The sequence below is a fragment of the Ranitomeya imitator genome, chromosome 4 (genome assembly GCF_032444005.1).
Source record: "Ranitomeya imitator isolate aRanImi1 chromosome 4, aRanImi1.pri, whole genome shotgun sequence".
NCBI lineage: Eukaryota > Metazoa > Chordata > Amphibia > Anura > Dendrobatidae > Ranitomeya > Ranitomeya imitator.
In genome coordinates, this window is record NC_091285.1 from 519581526 (window position 1) to 519603979 (window position 22454).

Genomic DNA, 22454 nt, shown 5'->3' on the forward strand with positions numbered 1-22454 from the left:
TCTAAAGACTGCACCCCTCAAGGTGGGCAAAATCACATTCAAGAAGTTTATCAACCCTTCAGGTATTTTACGAGAACTAAAGCAATGTAGAAGGAAAAGATGAATATTTTACTTTTTTCACAAAAAATTGACTTTGGAACCATTTTTTTTATTTTCACCAGGCTATCAGGAGAAAATGGACCACAAAATTTGTTGTGCAATTTCTCCTGACTACGCTGATACCCCGTATGTGGAGGAAAGTCACTGTTTGGGCGCATGGCAGGGCTCAGAAAGGAGGGAGATCCGTATGACTTTTTGAACGCAGAATTGGCTGGAATCAATGGTGGGCGCCATGACGCGTTTGGAGACCCCCTGATGTACCTAAACAGTAGAACCTCCCCAATTCTAACTCCAACCATAACCCACCACACCCCTAATCCCAACCCTAACTATAACCCTAAACCCAACACACCCCTAACCCTAATCCCAACCATAACTCTAACCACAACCCTGACACCAACACAACCCTAGCCCCAACCCTAACCCTAGCCCAACCCTAACCCTAGCCCAACCCTAGCTCTAGCTCCAACCCTAACCCTAGCTCAACCCTAACACTAATGGAAAAATGAAAATAAATAATTTTTTTAATTTTATTATTTTTACCTAACTAAGGGATGATAAAGAGGGGTTTTATTTACTATTTGTTTTTATTTTAATCACTGTGATATGGTCTATCACAGTGATCAAATTTAACCAATCGGAAAAATTTCCTATTGTTGATGGGTGCTGGTCTGGGGATCTCAGCTGGCACACTGCGCATGCGCCCACCATTTTCTTCCTGGAAGAAGATGCTGATGACCAGGGGACAGGACCGGGGGATGCAGGAGGGTACAGGGACACCGGAGGTACCGGGGGAGCTCGGGGGACCCCATTTGTGGCTCAAGAATTGGTGTAGGAAAGAGGGGTTTGGGTTCCTGCAGAACTGGGCCGACTTCTCAGTTGGCTACAGGCTCTACGCTAGGGACGGGCTGCACCTCAATGGGGAGGGTGCAGCTGTGCTGGGGGAGAGAATGGCTAGAAGGTTGGAGGAGTGTTTAAACTAGGAATTGGGGGGGAGCGTATTCATTTTATAGGAGGGGAAGATAGTGCAGACAGAGACCTGGGCACAAATAAGGAAGTTGGGGGTGGCGGTGGCATGGGGGTTGGGGTCAGAACAGTTAATAATTTAAGAAATACAAGTACAGAGAGGAACATAAAGTGCATGTATACTAATGCCAGAAGCCTCGCCAACAAAATGGACGAATTAGAACTAATGTTGTTGGAGCATAATTATGACATGGTGGGGATATCTGAAACGTGGCTGGATGAGAGCCATGACTGGGCTGTTAACTTGCAGGGCTACAGCCTGTTCAGAAATGACCGTACAGATAAGCGAGGGGGAGGGGTGTGTCTATATGTAAAATCATCCTTAAAACCCATCCTGCGCGATAATATAGGTGAATTTAATGAAAATGTAGAATCCCTGTGGGTGGAGATAAGGGGAGGGGGAAAAAATAATAAATTACTGATAGGGGTTTGTTATAAATCTCCAAAAATAATGGAAGCAATGGAGAATATCCTCGTAAAGCAAATAGATGAAGCTGCGACTCAAGGAGAAGTCATTATTATGGGGGACTTCAACTACCCTGAAATAGATTGGGGAATAGAAACCTGCAGTTCCAGCAAAGGTAATCAGTTTTTGACAATTATGAGAGACAATTACCTTTCACAACTGGTTCAGGACCCAACAAGAAGGGGGGCACTGCTAGACCTAATATTAACCAACAGGCCAGACCGCATATCAAATATAAGGGTTGGGGGTCACTTGGGAAATAGCGATCACAAAATAATAAGTTTTCAAGTATCCTTTAAAAAGATGTGTAGTAGAGGGGTTACAAGGACACTAAACTTCAGGAGGGCAAATTTCCAACGGATGAGAGAGGATCTTGGTGCAATTAACTGGGACGATATCCTGAGACACAAAAATACACAAAGAAAATGGGAGACGTTTATTAGCATCCTGGATAGGACCTGTGCACAGTATATACCGTATGGGAATAAACATACTAGAAATAGGAGGAAACCAATATGGCTAAATAGAGCTGTAAGGGGCGCAATAAGTGACAAAAAGAAAGCATTTAGAGAATTAAAGGAAGTAGGTAGTGAGGAGGCATTAAATAAATACAGAAAATTAAATAAATTCTGTAAAAAGCAAATCAAGGCAGCAAAGATTGAGACAGAGAGACTCATTGCCAGAGAGAGTAAAAATAATCCTAAAATATTCTTTAACTACATAAATAGTAAGAAACTAAAAATGATAGTGTTGGCCCCCTTAAAAATAGTCTGGGTGAGATGGTGGATGAGGATGAGGAAAAAGCCAATATGCTAAATGACTTTTTTTCATCAGTATTTACACAAGAAAATCCCATGGCAGACAAAATGTCTAGTGATAAAAATTCCCAATTAAATGTCACCTGCTTAACCCAGCAGGAAGTGCGGCGGCGTCTAAAAATCACTAAAATTGACAAATCTCCGGGCCCGGATGGGATACACCCTCGAGTACTGCAGGAATTAAGTACAGTCATTGATAGACCATTATTTTTAATCTTTAAAGACTCCATAATAACAGGGTCTGTGCCACAGGACTGGCGTATAGCAAATGTGGTGCCAATATTCAAAAAGGGGACAAAAACTGAACTCGGAAATTATAGGCCAGTAAGCTTAACCTCTACTGTGGGTAAAATACTGGAGGGCATTCTAAGGGATGCTATACTGGAGTATCTGAAGAGGAATAACCTCATGACCCAGTATCAGCACGGGTTTACTAGGGACCGTTCATGTCAGACTAATTTGATCAGTTTCTATGAAGAGGTAAGTTCCAGATTGGACCAAGGGAACCCAGTGGATGTAGTGTATATGGACTTTTCAAAAGCTTTTGATACGGTGCCACACAAAAGGTTGATACATAAAATGAGAATAATGGGGATAGGGGAAAATATGTGCAAGTGGGTTGAGAGCTGGCTCAGGGATAGGAAACAAAGGGTGGTTATTAATGGAGCACACTCGGACTGGGTAGCGGTTAGCAGTGGGGTACCACAGGGGTCAGTATTGGGCCCTCTTCTTTTTAACATATTTATTAATGACCTTGTAGGGGGCATTCAGAGTAGAATTTCAATATTTGCAGATGACACTAAACTCTGCAGGGTAATCAATACAGAGGAGGACAATTTTATATTACAGGATGATTTATGTAAACTAGAAGCTTGGGCTGATAAATGGCAAATGAGCTTTAATGGGGATAAATGTAAGGTCATGCACTTGGGTAGAAGTAATAAGATGTATAATTATGTGCTTAATTCTAAAACTCTGGGCAAAACCGTCAATGAAAAAGACCTGGGTGTATGGGTGGATGACAAACTTAAATTCAGTGGCCAGTGTCAGGCAGCTGCTACAAAGGCAAATAAAATAATGGGATGCATTAAAAGAGGCATAGATGCTCATGAGGAGAACATAATTTTACCTCTATACAAGTCACTAGTTCGACCACACTTAGAATACTGTGCACAGTTCTGGTCTCCGGTGTTTAAGAAAGACATAGCTGAACTGGAGCGGGTGCAGAGAAGAGCGACCAAGGTTATTAGAGGACTGGGGGGTCTGCAATACCAAGATAGGTTATTACACTTGGGGCTATTTAGTTTGGAAAAACGAAGACTAAGGGGTGATCTTATTTTAATGTATAAATATATGAGGGGACAGTACAAAGACCTTTCTGATGATCTTTTTAATCATAGACCTGAAACAGGGACAAGGGGGCATCCTCTGCGGTTGGAGGAAAAAAGGTTTAAGCATAATAACAGACGCGGATTCTTTACTGTAAGAGCAGTGAGACTATGGAACTCTCTGCCGTATGATGTTGTAATGAGTGATTCATTACTTAAATTTAAGAGGGGACTGGATACCTTTCTGGAAAAGTATAATGTTACAGGGTATATACACTAGATTCCTTGATAGGGCGTTGATCCAGGGAACTAGTCTGATTGCCGTATGTGGAGTCGGGAAGGAATTTTTTTCCCCAATGTGGAGCTTACTCTTTGCACATGGGGTTTTTTTGCCTTCCTCTGGATCAACATGTTAGGTTAGGCTATGGTTTGAACTAGATGGACATATAGTCTTCCTTCAACCTTAATAACTATGTAACTATGTAACTATGTAACATTTCTCTCTCCTTTGATGTGCTAGATCATATACAGTATATATGATATAAAATCCTATTGAACCTATTACTGCTTCTCTTCCTACCAAGCCTACTTGGAGAAGAATTTTAGGCTTTATTTTAACCTATATGGCAGTTTATGGGATCTCCTTCCTCCAGTATCCATTTCTTCCCACCACTTGCCTACTTGATCAGTTCCCACTAAAGATATACTTAGCCACACATACCTTCACCCTCATTCATTAAATATGCAACCTCCACCTCTTCTCTGAAGCTTTCTGTTAGGCCGGGGTCACACTTGCGAGTGTGATGCGAGAAACTATGCAGCTGCACACTCCGGTCTGAGTGCCAGCGGCAGTGGCAGGTATTGATGCGAGAGACTCGTGCAAGTTTCTCGCATCACACTCGCAAGTGTGACCCCAGCCTTAAAATGGTTTTCCACTACTCCAATATAAATGACATATCCTCCAGATAAATCAGCATAAAATCAGCAGGAGCGGATGTAAACATTGTGACAGAGCAGATCATCACGCCTTCACAACACTGTTTATTGGTTTCTCTCAGGTAATGCATATCAGCTTTATTTAAATACACGCATAATTCTAATAAGTTTTGAGCAATTTAATAAAGTTTCTTAAAGGGAACCTGTCAGCAGGATTGGGCACAGTAACCTACAGACAGTGTCAGGTCAGCACCGTTATACTGATTAAAATGAAACATTGGTTGATGAAATCCGTCTTGTGGTTGTTTTTTAATCTTTAGTATTCAGGTTTAAGTTAATGATACGCATGCCCTAGAGCGGCCTGGAGGGGTGGTCTTTATGTGGTACTCTGATTAGGTATTCATAATGCAGACTGCTGACAGGTCACTGATCCCTCAGTCACCTGCCCCCTAGATTGAATACTGAATACCTGTACATAGTGAAGAAAAAATGTAGAAAAAAAACCCTTCTGCAGGCAGGTGCCATCCGTGGCACCTGCGCTGCAGCATAATCTCATGTTTAATGTGTAGTTACTACATGTGGTTGAGCTTTTTCTGTGGTGTATAACAACAACAAAAAATATTAAATGGCGCCCCCCGCACCTGTGCAGTAGCTATCAGTGTACAGAGCTGTGATCCGATAGCTGCTGTTGCACAGGCGCCGGTGGCGCCATCTTGCTAGAGAAGGAAAAAAAAATCTTCCTCCAAGATTGCGCCACTCACGCCTGCGCAGTAGCAGCTCTCGGCAATCGCAACATTGTGGGGGCATCACAACACAGAACCAGACCTCAATAAGAGGAAAATACACTCTGTATCTATGAACTGTTCGAATGAACAATGAATAGTGAACTCTTCCAATAAAGAATGAACTGTTCCAATATTTATGGCCACAACTATTTATCCCTCTCCCATAATGATAGTTCTGCTTCACATTACTTGTCAGATTCTGTGTCATTCTATGCCTTATGAAGAGACCCAAGTAGTCTCGAAAACTTGCAATTTGTTACCATCTTCTCAGTTAGTCATTAAAAGGTTTCAACCACTAAGGACTCTCAAATCTAAATATTGTTCTATCTACTGGCTAACACGGTACAAAGATATATATTTTTCCTGTATCAAAAACGGGAAAACAGGCACAGATGCATATAGCAGGGATTGCTGCTATTATACTTACATAAAGAAAGCACTAGTTGAGCTACAATATGGGCCACCAAAACACCTCCAAGAAGCAACAAAGCATTAGCAATCATATCTGCTATGGTACATTGATAATGAAAAGAAATCAGCAAATGGATTTGCAGGATCCTGATTCAAAGGCCAATTCCGTTCTCTGTGGCCAGTGGACAGGAGCGCTGCGATCTGCTTCCTACTTGCTGACATCTGTGACTCCTCTTTTGATGCTTGAAAAAGGTCCACGGACCGAAACGTTGCAGATGGCAGAATAAATACGGGAGCTGTTTTTTCACAATTGCTGTGGTGCTGTCCTTCTCTTTATGCGCTTTTGAATTTATCTACTGGGATGGATCCCCTGGTGAGGACGTGCGCTCTGCTCTCCATAGAGACGTTGCCATTATAGGGTGCAGCTTTACTACTAATATTTGATACTTCCTCTTTTGGTTAGTCAGTTTGTAGTGCTGTCACACACAACATCACACCAGGCTAGCTAATCAAGAGGAGCCATGGATGACGGCATGTAGGAAGGGGTTCACTTGGGCCTATATTCAGTGGCCACTGAGTACAGACCTGGTCACTAAACCAGGGTCCTGCAAATCGATTTTCTCCTCTTTAACAATTCATGATGGGCCCCATAAGATGCTCCATATTAAAATATGCCCCATATAATGCTGCACAAATGTTGATTATGGCCCCATAAGATGCTCCATACAGACATTTGCCCCATATGATTTCTCCACAAATGCTGATTATGGCCCCATAAGATGCTCCATAGACACATTTGCCCCGTATAATGCTCCACAAATGCTGATTATGGCCCCATAAGATGCTCCATACAGATATTTGCCCCATATAATGCTGCAAATGACCCCATAAGATGCTTCATACAGATATTTGCCCCATATAATGCTGCACATGGCCCCATACAGATATTTGCCCCATATAATGCTGCACATGGCCCCATAAGATGCTCCATACAGACATTTGCCCCATATGCTGTTGCAGCAATTAAAAAAAAAAATGACATACTCACCTCTCAGGCACCCGGCACTTGCTATATTCACTTGTTCCCCGTTCCACCGCCGGCCGCTGCTGTGTCTTCTGCGTCCTCTGCACTGACTGTTCAGGCAGAGGGTGGAGCCCACACTAATCGCGTCATCGCACCCTCTGACCTGAGCGTCACTACAGAGGACGGGGAGGACACAGCAGCGGCCGGAGGTGGAACGGGAGCAGGTGAATACCGCGCACTGCGTTATACTCACCTGCTCCTGGCGCGGTGTCACTGGTTCTCTGGCGCCGGCAGCTTCTTCCTATATTGAGCGGTCACATGGTACCGCTCATTACAGTAATGAATATGCGGCTACACCCCTATGGGGGTGGAGTCGCTCCCCCTCCCCTGCCGACCTCTGTGTATGACTCGAGTATAAGCTGAGAGGGGTAATTTCAGCCTAAAAAAATGGGCTGAAATTCTCGGCTTATACTCGACTATATACAGTAAATTAAATGACTGCTTCAGATCCTTCTCGTCATTGGAAATGGTGCCAAGGTGGCACCACTAACTTATAAGTTAATTGCATGATTTGATAAAATTATCCTTTTTGCCTGTCGAGTTACATAATTTGTCATAAATAAATTAAACCAGTCCAATTGCATTTTGAATCTCACATTCAAGTAGGTTTTTTTTGTAATGTCCTTACTTTGTAATTGCTATGCTTTGTGTTCCCAGCCCGGTTTCAGAAGAAAGATGGAGTAGATAAAAAGCGAGAACAAGACAGTGACATAGTGAGCCAAGAATCATCTGTACACTCTTCAACTCCAAGGAAGAATGGAAGTGTGGTGAACTTTGAATCTCCCGGGAGCAAGCACAGTCGAATACAGACTATAAGTCAATCTGCCCCCCGTGCGGTAGTCCCCCAAATCCCCAATGTAAACCTGAGCCCTTCTGTGTCCAGAGTAAAACAGCAGCAAGCAGAGAACACCTCAAGCAGGTATGTACATACTATAGATTAATGTGATAATCTGTAAATGTGTTCTGTAGAAGAGTTTTTTAACCTAGTGCATATCATCGGATATCATTAAAGTCTAAATGTATTAATTTTCACATCCTCACTAAAAGATTTATTGCTACATTTGACTCTTATTACAAAAATGGTTCAGCTCAACATAGATCATACATCAGCCAAAACAATTAACCACTGACAAGTGAAATAAATAACATTGTTTATTTCTTTACAGTGGGCAATTGTAAGTATCTGAGTGACTTTGACGACAGCAAAAATGTGATGTCTATGTGACTAGATCAGAGCATATCCAATAAATAAGTTCAATGAGGACATGGACGTCTTTATCGATAAACATAATATTACAGATTATAGGTACTAAATTTTGGAGATGGGATGTTGATCAGAGAAACTAGGCAGATTTTGTGCATTTAGTTAGGAAGGAACATTCCCCCTAACATGCGGCAATTAGTAACTGACTCATAGGGTTATTTGTTATGATGCGGTGGTCTAGGAGCAACATGGAACGAGCTCTGAAGGAAGTGGTAACTGTACTGACCGCAGTCCCTAAGCTCAACACAACACTAGAAGCAGCCGTGGAATGCTCCTAACTCTCCCTATGCATCTCGTCACAGCCTAAGAGCTAACTACCCCTAAAGACAGAAGCAGGAAAACTATCTTGCCTCAGAGAAAATCCCCAAAGGATAGATTAGCCCCCCACAAATAATGACTGTGAGTGGAGAGGGAAAAGACATACACTGAATGAAACCAGGATGAGCACAGGAGGCCAGTCTAGCTTGATAGATAGGACAGGATGGAATACTGTGCGGTCAGTATAAAACACTACAAAAATCCACGCAGAGTTTACTAAAAATCTCCACACCTTACTAAAGGTGTGGAGGGTAAATCTGCTTCCCAGAGCTTCCAGCAAGACAGAATTAATTCATACTGATAAGCTGGACAAACATAGAAAGCACTGAACGAATAAGTCCACAATCTGTGAACAGAACAGAGCAAGTAAGAACTTAGCTTTGCTGAACTGGTCAGGAAAACAGGGAAATCCAAAGAGATGTGAATCCAACCATAAACCATTTACAAGTGGCACTAGCTGAAGGAACAGCCAGACCTAAATAGCCGAGCAGAAGAGAAGAAAAGTGGAGGCAGCTGATGACAGCTAACTCCAAGGAGCAGCCATACCACTTGAAACCACAAAAGGGAGCCCAAGAGCAGAACTCACAAAAGTGCCACTTACAACCACCGGAGGGAGCCCAAGAGCGGAATTCACAACAGTACCCCCCCCTTGAGGAGGGGTCACCAAACCCTCACCAGAGCCCCCAGGCCGATCAGGATGAGCCAAATGAAAAGCACGAACCAAATCGGCGGCATGGACATCGGAGGCAACAACCCAAGAATTATCCTCCTGGCCATAACCCATCCACTTGACAAGATACTGAAGCCTCCGCCTCGAAAAACGAGAATCCAAAATCTTCTCAACCTCATATTCCAACTCTCCCTCAACCAACACCGGGGCAGGAGGGTCAACCGAGGGAACAACGGGCACCACATATCTCCGCAACAAAGATCTATGGAAAACATTATGAATGGCAAAAGAGGCTGGAAGAGCCAAACGAAACGACACCGGATTAATAATTTCAGAAATTTTATAAGGACCAATAAACCGAGGCTTAAACTTAGGGGAGGAAACTTTCATAGGAACATGACGAGAAGACAACCAAACCAAATCCCCCACACGAAGCCGGGGACCAACACACCGACGGCGGTTAGCAAAACGTTGAGCCCTTTCCTGAGACAACGTCAAATTGTCCACCACATAAGTCCAAATCTGCTGCAGCCTGTCCACCACAGAATCAACACCAGGACAATCAGAAGGCTCAACCTGCCCAGAAGAAAAGCGAGGATGAAAACCAAAATTACAAAAGAAATGAGAAACCAAAGTAGCCGAACTAGCCCGATTATTAAGGGCAAACTCGGCCAAAGGCAAGAAAGACAACCAATCATCCTGATCAGCAGACACAAAGCATCTCAAGTAGGTCTCCAAGGTCTGATTAGATCGCACAGTTTGGCCATTAGTCTGAGGATGAAACGCCGAAGAAAAAGACAAATCAATGCCCATCCTAGCACAAAAGGACCGCCAAAATCTAGAGACAAACTGAGAACCTCTGTCAGACACAATATTCTCCGGAATGCCATGCAAACGAACCACATGCTGAAAAAACAATGGAACCAGATCTGAGGAGGAAGGCAACTTAGGCAAAGGTACCAGATGGACCATTTTAGAGAACCGGTCACAGACAACCGAGATAACAGACATCTTCTGGGAAATAGGAAGATCCGAAATAAAATCCATGGAAATATGCGTCCAGGGCCTCTCAGGGACCGGCAAAGGCAAAAGCAACCCACTAGCACGGCAACAGCAAGGCTTGGCTTGGGCGCAAGTCCCACAGGATTGCACAAAAGCACGGACATCGCGAGACAGGGACGGCCACCAAAAGGACCTAGCAACCAAATCTCTGGTACCAAAAATCCCAGGATGACCAGCCAACACTGAACAATGAACCTCAGAAATTACCTTACTTGTCCATCTATCAGGAACAAACAGCTTCCCCACAGGACAGCGGTCAGGCCTATCAGCCTGAAATTCCTGAAGCACCCGCCGCAAATCAGGAGAGATGGCAGAAAGAATCACCCCTTCCTTAAGAATGCCAACCGGCTCAAGGACTCCAGGAGAATCAGGCGAAAAACTCCTAGAGAGGGCATCAGTCTTAACATTCTTAGATCCCGGAAGATACGAGACCACAAAATCAAAACGGGAGAAAAACAGGGACCATCGAGCCTGTCTAGGATTAAGCCGCTTGGCCGACTAGAGGTAAATCAGATTCTTATGATCGGTCAGGACCACAACGCGGTGCTTAGCTCCCTCAAGCCAATGTCGCCATTCCTCAAATGCCCACTTCATAGCCAACAACTCCCGATTGCCGACATCATAATTGCGTTCCGCAGGCGAAAACTTTCTGGAAAAAAAAGCACACGATTTCATCAAAGAACCATCAGACTCCCTCTGAGACAAAATGGCCCCTGCCCCAATCTCAGAAGCGTCGACCTCAACCTGAAAAGGAAGAGAAACATCCGGCTGACGCAACACAGGGGCAGAAGTAAATCGGCATTTAAGCTCCTGAAAGGCCTCAACAGCCGCAGAGGACCAATTCGTCACATCCGTGCCTTTCTTTGTCAAATCAGTAAGGGGCTTAACCACACTGGAAAAGTTGGCAATGAAACGGCGATAGAAATTAGCAAAGCCCAAAAATTTTTGAAGGCCCTTCACAGATGTGGGTTGAATCCAGTCATGAATAGCTTGGACCTTAACAGGATCCATTTCTATAGACGAGGGAGAAAAAATAAAACCCAAAAAAGAGACCTTCTGAACTCCGAATAGGCACTTAGACCCCTTCACAAACAAAGCATTATCACGAAGGATCTGGAACACCATCCTGACCTGCTTCACATGAGACTCCCAATCATCGGAAAAATTCAAAATATCATCCAAATATACGACTATGAATTTATCAAGATAATTGCGGAAAATATCATGCATGAAAGACTGGAACACAGATGGAGCATTAGAGAGCCCAAATGGCATCACAAGGTATTCAAAATGGCCTTCGGGCTTATTAAATGCAGTTTTCCATTCGTCACCCTGTTTAATACGAACAAGATTATATGCCCCTCGGAGGTCAATCTTAGTAAACCAACTAGCCCCCTTAATCTGAGCAAACAAATCAGTAAGCAAAGGCAAGGGGTATTGGAATTTGACCATGATCTTATTAAGAAGACGATAATCAATACAGGGTCTCAAGGAGCCATCCTTCTTAGCAACAAAAAAGAAACCCGCTCCCAATGGTGACGAAGAGGGCCGAATATGCCCCTTCTCCAAAGACTCCTTAACATAACTCCGCATGGCGGCATGCTCTGGTACAGACAGATTGAAAAGTCGGCTCTTAGGGAACATGCAACCAGGAATCAAGTTAATAGCACAATCACAGTCCCGGTGCGGTGGAAGGGAACTGGACTTGGGCTCATCAAATACATCCTGGAAATCCGACAAAAACTCAGGGACCTCAGAAGAGGGGGAAGAGGAAATTGACATCAAAGGAACGTCACTATTTACCCCTTGACAACCCCAACTAGTCACAGACATAGTTTTCCAATCCAGCACCGGATTATGTTCCTGTAACCATGGAAAACCCAGTACAACAACATCATGCAGGTTATGCAACACCAGAAAACGGCAATCTTCCTGATGTGCTGGAGCCATGTACATAGTCATCTGCGTCCAGTACTGAGGTTTATCCTTGGCCAAGGGTGTAGCATCAATACCCCTCAAAGGAATAGGGCTCTGCAAAGGCTGCAAGGAAAAACCACAGCGCCTGGCGAATTCTAAGTCCATTAAGTTAAGGGCAGCGCCTGAATCCACAAATGCCATGACAGAAAAGGACGACAATGAGCAAATCAGGGTCACAGATAAGAGAAATTTAGGCTGTATAGTACTAATGGTAACAGACCTAGCAACTCTCTTAGTACGCTTAGGGCAATCAGAGATAACATGAGCCAAATCACCACAGTAAAAACACAGCCTATTCTGACGTCTGAATTCCTGCCGTTCTGTTCTAGTCAAAATCCTATCACATTGCATAGGTTCAGGACTTTGATCAGAGGACACTGCCATATGGTGCACAGCTCTGCGCTCGCACAGACGCCGATCAATCTGAATAGCTAGAGACATAGATTCGCTCAAACCGGCAGGCGTAGGAAAGCCCACCATAACATCTTTAAGGGCTTCAGAAAGACCTTTTCTGAAAATAGCAGCCAGAGCCTCCTCATTCCATTTAGTGAGCACTGACCATTTTCTAAATTTCTGGCAGTATAATTCTGCCGCTTCCTGACCTTGACACAAGGCCAACAGGGTTTTTTCTGCATGATCCACAGAATTAGGTTCGTCATACAATTATCCGAGCGCTTGAAAAAATGCGTCTACATTCAATAATGCCGGATCCCCTGTTTCAAGAGAAAAAGCCCAGTCTTGAGGGTCACCACGCAGCAAGGATATGATGATTTTTACTTGCTGAATGGGATCACCAGAAGAACAGGGTTTCAAAGCAAAAAACAATTTGCAGTTATTTTTAAAATTCAAAAACTTGGATCTGTCCCCAAAAAACAAATCAGGAGTAGGAATTCTAGGCTCTAAAGCCGGAGTCTGAACAACATAATCTTGGATATTCTGTACTCTTGCAGCAAGTTGATCCACACGAGAAAACAAACCCTGAACATCCATTCCAGAGCATATATCCTGAACCACCCAGATATCAAGAGGAAAAAAAAAGAGACAAACTAGAGCACAGAAAAAAAAATGGTTCAGAACTTTCTTTTCCTTCTTTTGAGCTGCATTTAATTCATTTTTGGCCACTTGTACTGTTATGATGCGGTGGTCTAGGAGCAACATGGAACGAGCTCTGAAGGAAGTGGTAACTGTACTGACCGCAGTCCCTAAGCTCAACACAACACTAGAAGCAGCCGTGGAATGCTCCTAACTCTCCCTATGCATCTCGTCACAGCCTAAGACCTAACTACCCCTAAAGACAGAAGCAGGAAAACTATCTTGCCTCAGAGAAAATCCCCAAAGGATAGATTAGCCCCCCACAAATAATGACTGTGAGTGGAGAGGGAAAAGACATACACTGAATGAAACCAGGATGAGCACAGGAGGCCAGTCTAGCTTGATAGATAGGACAGGATGGAATACTGTGCGGTCAGTATAAAACACTACAAAAATCCACGCAGAGTTTACTAAAAATCTCCACACCTGACTAAAGGTGTGGAGGGTAAATCTGCTTCCCAGAGCTTCCAGCAAGACAGAATTAATTCATACTGATAAGCTGGACAAACATAGAAAGCACTGAACGGATAAGTCCACAATCTGTGAACAGAACAGAGCAAGTAAGAACTTAGCTTTGCTGAACTGGTCAGGAAAACAGGGAAATCCAAAGAGATGTGAATCCAACCAGAAACCATTTACAAGTGGCAATAGCTGAAGGAACAGCCAGACCTAAATAGCCGAGCAGAAGAGAAGATAAGTGGAGGCAGCTGATGACAGCTAACTCCAAGGAGCAGCCATACCACTTGAAACCACAAGAGGGAGCCCAAGAGCAGAACTCACAAAAGTGCCACTTACAACCACCGGAGGGAGCCCAAGAGCGGAATTCACAACAGTTATTTCCTTCCGTTGAATCAACATGTTGGGTTATACGTTTAACTCAATGGACTCGTGTCTTCTTTTAACCTTAACCCCTTTACCCCCAAGGGTGGTTTGCACGTCAATGACCAGGCCAATTTTTACAATTCTGACCACTGTCCCTTTATGAGGTTATAACTCTGGAACGCTTCAACGGATCCTGGTGATTCTGACATTGTTTTCTCGTGACATATTGTACTTCATGATAGTGGTAAAATTTATTTAATATTACCTGCATTTATTTGTGAAAAAAATGGAAATTTGGGGAAAATTTGGAAAATTTCGCAATTTTCCAACTTTGAATTTTTATGCAATTAAATCACAGAGATATGTCACACAAAATACTTAATAAGTAACATATCCCACATGTCTACTTTACATCAGCACAATTTTTGAACCCAAATTTGTTTTTTGTTAGGGAGTTATAAGGGTTAAAAGTTGACCAGCAATTTTTCATTTTTACAACACCATTTTTTTTAGGGATAACATCTCATTGGAAGTCATTTTGAGGGGTCTATATGATAGAAAATACCCAAGTGTGACACCATTCTAAAAACTGCACCCCTCAAGGTGCTCAAAACCACATTCAAGAAGTTTATTAACCCTTCAGGTGTTTCACAGGAATTTTTGGAATGTTTAAATAAAAATGAACATTTAACTTTTTTTCACAAAAAATTAACTTCAGCTCCAATTTGTTTTATTTTACCAAGGGTAACAGGACAAATTGTACAACAATTTTTGTGGTCCATTTTCTCCTGAGTACGCTGATACCCCATATGTGGGAGTAAACCACTGTTTGGGCGCATGACAGAGCTCGGAAGCGAAGGAGGGCAATTTGACCTTTCAATGCAAAATTGACAGGAATTGAGATGGGACGCCATGTTGCGTTTGAAGAGCCCCTGAAGTGCCTAAACAGTGGAAACCCCCCAAAAGTGACACCATTTTGGAAAGTAGACCCCCTAAGGAACTTATCTAGATGTGTGGTGAGCACTTTGACCCACCAAGTGCTTCACAGAAGTTCATAATGCAGAACCGTAAAAATAAAAAATCATATTTTTTTACAAAAATCATCTTTTTGCTCCCAATTTTTTATTTTCCCAAGGGTAAGATAAGAAATTGGACCCCAAAAGTTGTTGTATAATTTGTCCTGAGTACGCTGATACCGCATATGTGGCGGTAAACCACTGTTTGGGCGCATGGGAGAGCTCGGAAGAGAACGAGCGCCATTTGACTTTTCATTGCAAAATTGATCGGAATTGAGATGGGACGCCATGTTGCGTTTGGAGAGCCACTGATGTGCCTAAACATTGAAACCCCCCACAAGTGACACCATTTTGGAAAGTAGACCCCCTAAGGAACTTATCTAGATGTGTGGTGAGCACTTTGACCCACCAAGTGCTTCACAGAAGTTTATAATGCAGAACCGTGAAAATAAAAAATCATATTTTTTCACAAAAATTATATTTTTGTCCCAAATTTATTATTTTCCCAAGGATAAGAGAAGAAATTGGACCACAAAAGTTGTTGTACAATTTGTCCTGAGTACGCTGATACCCCATATGTGGGGGTAAACCACTGTTTGGGCGCATGGGAGAGCTCGGAAGAGAAGGAGCGCCATTTGACTTTTCAATGCAAAATTGACAGGAATTGAGATGGGACGCCATGTTGCATTTGGAGAGCCACTGATGTGCCTAAACATTGAAACCCCCCACAAGTGACACCATTTTGGAAAGTAGACCCCCTAAGGAACTTATCTGGATGTGTGGTGAGCACTTTGACCCACCAAGGGCTTCACAGAAGTTTATAATGCAGAGCCATAAAATAAAACAACATTTTTTTCCCACAAAAATTATTTTTTAGCCCCCAGTTTTGTATTTTCCCTAGGGTAACAGGAGAAATTGGACCCCAAAAGTTGTTGTCCAATTTGTCCTGAGTACGCTGATACCCCATATGTGGGGGGGAACCACCGTTTGGGCGCATGGGAGGGCTCGGAAGGAAAGAAGCGCCATTTGGAATGCAGACTTAGATGGAATGGTCTGCAGGCGTCACATTGCGTTTGCAGAGCCCCTAATGTACCTAAACAGTAGAAACCCCCCACAAGTGACACCATTTTGGAAAGTAGACCCCCTAAGGAACTCATCTAGATGTGTTGTGAGAGGTTTGAACCCCCAAGTATTTCACTACAGTTTATAACGCAGAGCCGTGCAAAGAAAAAAAATTTTTTTTCCACAAAAATTATATTTTAGCCCCCAGTTTTGTATTTTTCCAAGGGTAACAGGAGAAATTGGACCATAAATGTTGTTGTCCAATTTGTCCTGAGTACGCTGATACCCGATATGTGGGGGGGAACCACCGTTTGGGTGCATGGGAGGGCTCGGAAGGGAAGGAGCATCATTTGGAATGCAGACTTAGATGGATTCGTCTGCAGGCGTCACGTTGCGTTTGCAGAGCCCCTAATGTACCTAAACAGTAGAAACCCCCCACAAGTGACCCCATATTGGAAACTAGACCCCTCAAGGAACTTATCTAGATGTGTTGTGAGAACTTTGAACCCCAAAGTGTTTCACTACAATTTATAACGCAGAGCCGTGAAAATAAAAAATCCTTTTTTTTCCCACAAAAATTATTTTTTAGCCCCCAGTTTTGTATTTTCCCAAGGGTAACAGGAGAAATTGGACCCCAAAATTTGTTGTCCAATTTGCCCTGAGTACGCTGATACCCGATATGTTGGGGTAAACCCCTGTTTGGGCACACGGGAGAGCTCGGAAGGGAAGCAGCACTGTTTTACTTTTTCAACGCAGAATTGGCTGGAATTGAGATCGGATGCCATGTCGCGTTTGGAGAGCCCCTGATGTGCCTAAACAGTGGAAACCCCCAATTATAACTGAAACCCTAATCCAAACACACCCCTAACCCTAATCCCAACAGTAACCCTAACCACACCCCTAACCCTGACACACCCATAACCCTAATCCCAACCCTATTCCGAACCGTAAATGTAATCCAAACCCTAACTTTAGCCCCAACCCTAACCCTAACTGTAGCCTTAACCCTAACCCTAGCCCTAACCCTAGCCCTAACCCTAGCCCTAACCCTAGCCCTAACCCTAACCCTAGCCCTAACCCAAACCCTAGCCCTAACCCTAGCCCTAACCCTAGCCCTAACCCTAACCCTAGCCCTAACCCTAGCCCTAACACTAGCCCTAACCCTAGCCCTAACCCTAACCCTAGCCCTAACCCTAGCCCTAACCCTAGCCCTAGCCCTAACCCTAGCCCCAGCCCTAACCCTAACCCTAGCCCTAACCCTAACCCTAGCCCTAACCCTAGCCCTAATGGGAAAATGGAAATAAATACATTTTTTTTATTTTTCCCTAACTAAGGAGGTGATGAAGGGGGGTTTGATTTACTTTTATAGCGGGTTTTTTAGCGGATTTTTATGATTGGCAGCCGTCACACACTGAAAGATGCTTTTTATTGCAAAAAATATTTTTTGCGTTACCACATTTTGAGAGCTATAATTTTTCCATATTTGAGTCCACAGAATCATGTGAGGTCTTGTTTTTTGCGGGACGAGTTGACGTTTTTACTGGTAACATTTTCGGGCATGTGACATTTTTTGATCGCTTTTTATTCCGATTTTTGTGAGGCAGAATGACCGAAAACCAGCTATTCATGAATTTCTTTTAGGGGAGGCGTTTATACCGTTCCGCGTTTGGTAAAATGGATAAAGCAGTTTTATTCTTCGGGTCAGTACGATTACAGCGATACCTCATTTATATTATTTTTTTAAGTTTTGGCGCTTTTATACGATAAAATTTATTTTATAGAAAAAATAATTATTTTGGCATTGCTTTATTCTGAGGACTATAACTTTTTTATTTTTTTGGTGATCATGCTGTATGGCATCTCTTTTTTTGCGGGACAAGATGATGTTTTCAGCGGTACCATGGTTATTTATATCTGTCTTTTTGATCGCGTGTTATTCCACTTTTTGTTCGGCGGTATGATAATAAAGCGTTGTTTTTTGCCTCGTTTTTTTTTTTTTTCTTACGGTGTTTACTGAAGGGGTTAACTAGTAGGCCAGTTTTATAGGTGGGGTCGTTACGGACGCGGCGATACTAAATATGTGTACTTTTATTGTTTTTTTTATTATTTAGATAAAGAAATGTATTTATGGAAATAATATATATATTTTTTTCATTATTTATGAATTTATTTATTTATTTTTTTACACATTTGGAAAAATTTTTTTTAACTTTTTTACTTTGTCCCAGGGGGGGACATCACAGATCGCTGATCTGACAGTTTGCACAGCACTCTGTCAGATCACCGATCTGACTTAGAGCAGTGCAGGCTTCACAGAGCCTGCTCTGAGCAGGCTCTGTGAAGCCACCTCCCTCCCTGCAGGACCCGGATGCCGCGGCCATCTTGGATCCAGGGCCTGCAGCGAGGAAGGAGGTAGGAGACCCTCGCAGCAACGCGATCACATCGCGTTGCTGCGGGGGTCTCAGGGAAGCCCGCAGGGAGCCCCCTCCCTGCGCGACGCTTCCCTGCTCCGCCGGCACATCGTAATCATGTTTGATCGTGGTGTGCCGGGGGTTAATGTGCCGGGGGCGGTCCGTGACCGCTCCTGGCACATTGTGCCGGATGTCAGCTGCGATAGGCAGCTGACAACCGGCTGCAATCGGCCGCGCTCCCCCCGTGAGCGCGGCCGATCGCTATGATGTACTATCCTGTCGAGGGTCAGATAGGCCCAGGGCACCTCGATGGGATAGTACATCTAAGGTCAGAGAGGGGTTAAAACTATGAAAAAAGATCAGGTCTTATTTTATGCTCCTGGCATGCACAGGTAATATCTTCCAAAAGCAGTCTAAGGTGTGAGTTTACATCATATGAACGGAGTCAGTAATAAACCACCAACTGACTTGAATGTAGTCGATCAGCGTTCAATTAATGGCTTGTTCAGACAGGCCAATCACAGTTTCATGTGTACTCAACAGCCATTTTTTGTGAATAGAACATTGTGTTATTGACAGCACATTTTCTGTTTAAACAGGACAATATGTTGCCTATAACAATCTTAAAAATCATTGCACCTGTCAGATAAGCATTTTGCTCATTCGTTGGATGTTTAATGGCTTGTTTAGATGGGTTGATAAGGCACTTGGGTTCCTATGAATGCTCATTTCCTTACTATCGGCTGTTCTAAATGGACCGTAAGATAGAATGACTGCCAAAAAGGTGACAGGGTAATGGACACTTAGACTCTCTGATGTAGGTGGGTATTGAAGGTTAGTCTGTCTGATTCCACAGAAGAGAAACACTGCAGAAATATTGCTGAAAATGTTAATGCTGCATATAAAACAAAAGTGTGAGAGCACTCAGCTGGCTGCGTATGGGGCTGTTCATCATTGTGTTACACAATATTAGTCAGGTAGTTTAAATGCTTTGGATGATTGTTGTAAGACGCTAACTATGCTCATAAATAATTTCTGTTTTATTCACAGACCACCAAGTGTAAAATTAGGAAGTTCGAATGATGCCTGCAGAACTAAAAGCTACAATCCAGTAGTCCCCAAGAAGAAAAGTGAAGATGCCTTATCAGAGCCTTTGTTCAGAAAAGGAATTAAACATGTATCATCTGAGAATCATGGATCTAGTGCCCCAAGTGTTGTCTCTCTTCGACCTCACACAAGGTATTTTCTTGTTAATGAGCACGAGTCTCGGAAAAAACTCCTTCGTTCAACATCTAGACTTCCAAGACATTTCCGAATGGATGAGTCTGGTGACATAGTGGAGCTATATCCAAGAAATGTCAGGAAATATGTTGTTCAGACTCCAAGACGATCATACTCACCACACCTTAGTGAGGAAGAAGAGGATGAACTTCAGAGAGATCTAATCCGCAGATCCAACCGGCCACGTTCATTGTCAGATCTCCGTCATCCTCCTCGCTTTTATATTGGAGACCGTACTGACAGTCAGATTTTATCAGGCAGAGAATTAGCACGAATGCAGTATAAATCCTGGGAAGGAGGATTTCAGTTTGAGTCGGATAAACCACCACATCATCGCAAGAAAATTACTATGAGGAACTATGATGTTGATGAGCACTTTGTGGAACGCCACCGTAAAGTAAAATCAAAGCACAAACGTGAACATTGCCTTACAGAGTCTGACTCGGTATCTAATGCATCTAGCAGTGACCAGCAAAACAGCAGCACTGACCAATATATCCAAGTCATCCATAATAAGGACAGATACATCAAAACAAGTGGAAAGATAACTAAAAAGAAGTCCAAAGCTAGTGCAGACTTAAACCCGTCTGCATTTAATGAACTAATTTGTTCAAATGTTTAGAATACTATTCATGCCACCTACGTGTGTTATCATACTCTGTAAATATCAATCTATCCACACATAAAATTAACCAAAACACCGTATGCAAAACTAACCCTAAAGTTTCTTCAGCACTTGGGCTTATTGTCTTTTTCTTTTATTGATGTAGAGTAGACTATAATTTTTAACAGATGCTCTATGCAATATAAGCTCTGTTACGATTTTGTTTCTAAACAGTTATTTTATAGACAATGGGTCCGATTCATCAAGACTAGCATAGCACACGCTTGCACTGTGCCAGTTTTGCTGGAATAGAAGGCACCAAATTCATTAAGAGATGCTAATTATTTAATGAATTTGGCTCTTCTTCCGCACCAGAAAAGATACTCCAGTTTGGCATAAAAGCTTTGATGAATCTGTTGGAAAACTTTGGATTTGGGTGAAATTCATAAGGACAACATACAATATATCAAATACAATATTGTCTCCCAACACTTTTGCATCACAGAATTAGAGCTAGCAGACCTATTAGCCACAAAGTAGTTTTTAATTTTGTATGCTCCTTCAGTGTAGCTATGTGTAAAACATTTAGAATTTTAAATCATAATTTGTTTGTAAAACATAGAGGAAACTTGATTTACCTATATCAGACAATATAAATTGATTTTACTATATGCTCTTACCAGTTTTCAGTAATTTTTTTTTATAATTTGCCTCCTAAATGAAAATTATGGTAAGCAAGTTTCTTAAAAGTCTTCATTAAAAATCTCCTTTCATTTTGCAGGTTGAGATTATATGTATGTCTTTCACCTACATAGTTGCTCTGCAAATTATGACACAAATCCGCCACTGCTCCTGCCACTGAAAGCTCTTTGTTCTCGTCTTCCCTTTCGTCAGTGTTAAATTAGCTATACACAGCTCAGACCAGGATTGGCTGACCATCTATGTGGGCCCTACATACATACTACATACAGTACATACTACATACAGTACATACTACATACTACATACAGTACATACAACATACAATACATACTACATACAGTACATACTACATACAGTACATACTACATACAGTACATACTACATACTGCATACAGTACATACTACATACTACATACAGTTAAATAACAAAAATTTAGTCCAATAGTAGAACACTGGCACTTCATAATCAATAAATTACCCAATTACGGACTAACACATAACCAGAAGCCGCAAAGAAGAGATCCAATTTAAATATAAAATCCACAATTTTATTAATAAATATTTTAAAAAACAAGTAATTGTCACATATAACAAAAACAAACAAGAGTGCCCTAACTAGGAGGGACACCTGGTCCAAATCAGAGCCACACAGTGATGAAAATTATGGGACTATTATTAAAGCTAGTATATCTCAATATCCCAAATACACAGATAAATATAACACAGCATAATAATACATAGGCACAAATTATATATCAGGCAAGAATATATCATGCTATGTCCCATCTAGTGACAATATATGGACAATAGCATTGCTGATCTATATACAGAGAGAGCCATATTTCTCCCAAATGCGTGCATATTGCTAATAAAAAAAGAAAGCCACATACTGTATATTACCCGATAGGTGTAGTGCACTGCAGGCCAGGTGACAGGAATGATGTCCCTCCTCATCCCGACGCACATTTCACACCCGCATCTTTCCGGAACTACAGTACAGACCAAAAGTTTGGACACACATTCTCATTTAAAGATCTTTCTGTATTTTCATGACTATGACAATTGTGCATTCACACTGTAGGCATCAAAACTATGAATTAACACATGTGGAATTATATACTTAACAAAAAAGTGTGAAACAACTGAAATTATATCTTATATTCTAGGCTCTTCAAAGTAGCCACCTTTTGCTTTGATGACTGCTTTGCACACTCTTGGCA

The 22454-nt window shown here is 42.4% G+C and overlaps 1 protein-coding gene across 1 annotated transcript in view; it reads left to right on the forward strand.

The window, feature by feature from the left end:
- TMC3 (transmembrane channel like 3) overlaps window positions 1–21254 on the forward strand; it is a 131904-nt gene extending 110650 nt beyond the window's left edge. The window contains exons 21-22 of the mRNA XM_069762130.1: window positions 7611–7872; window positions 19698–21254. Of these exons, the coding sequence (XP_069618231.1) occupies window positions 7611–7872; window positions 19698–20550 (1115 nt within the window). The 3' untranslated portion in view covers window positions 20551–21254. The remainder of the gene's footprint in view (window positions 1–7610; window positions 7873–19697) is intronic.
- The last annotated feature ends 1200 nt before the right edge of the window (window positions 21255–22454 follow it).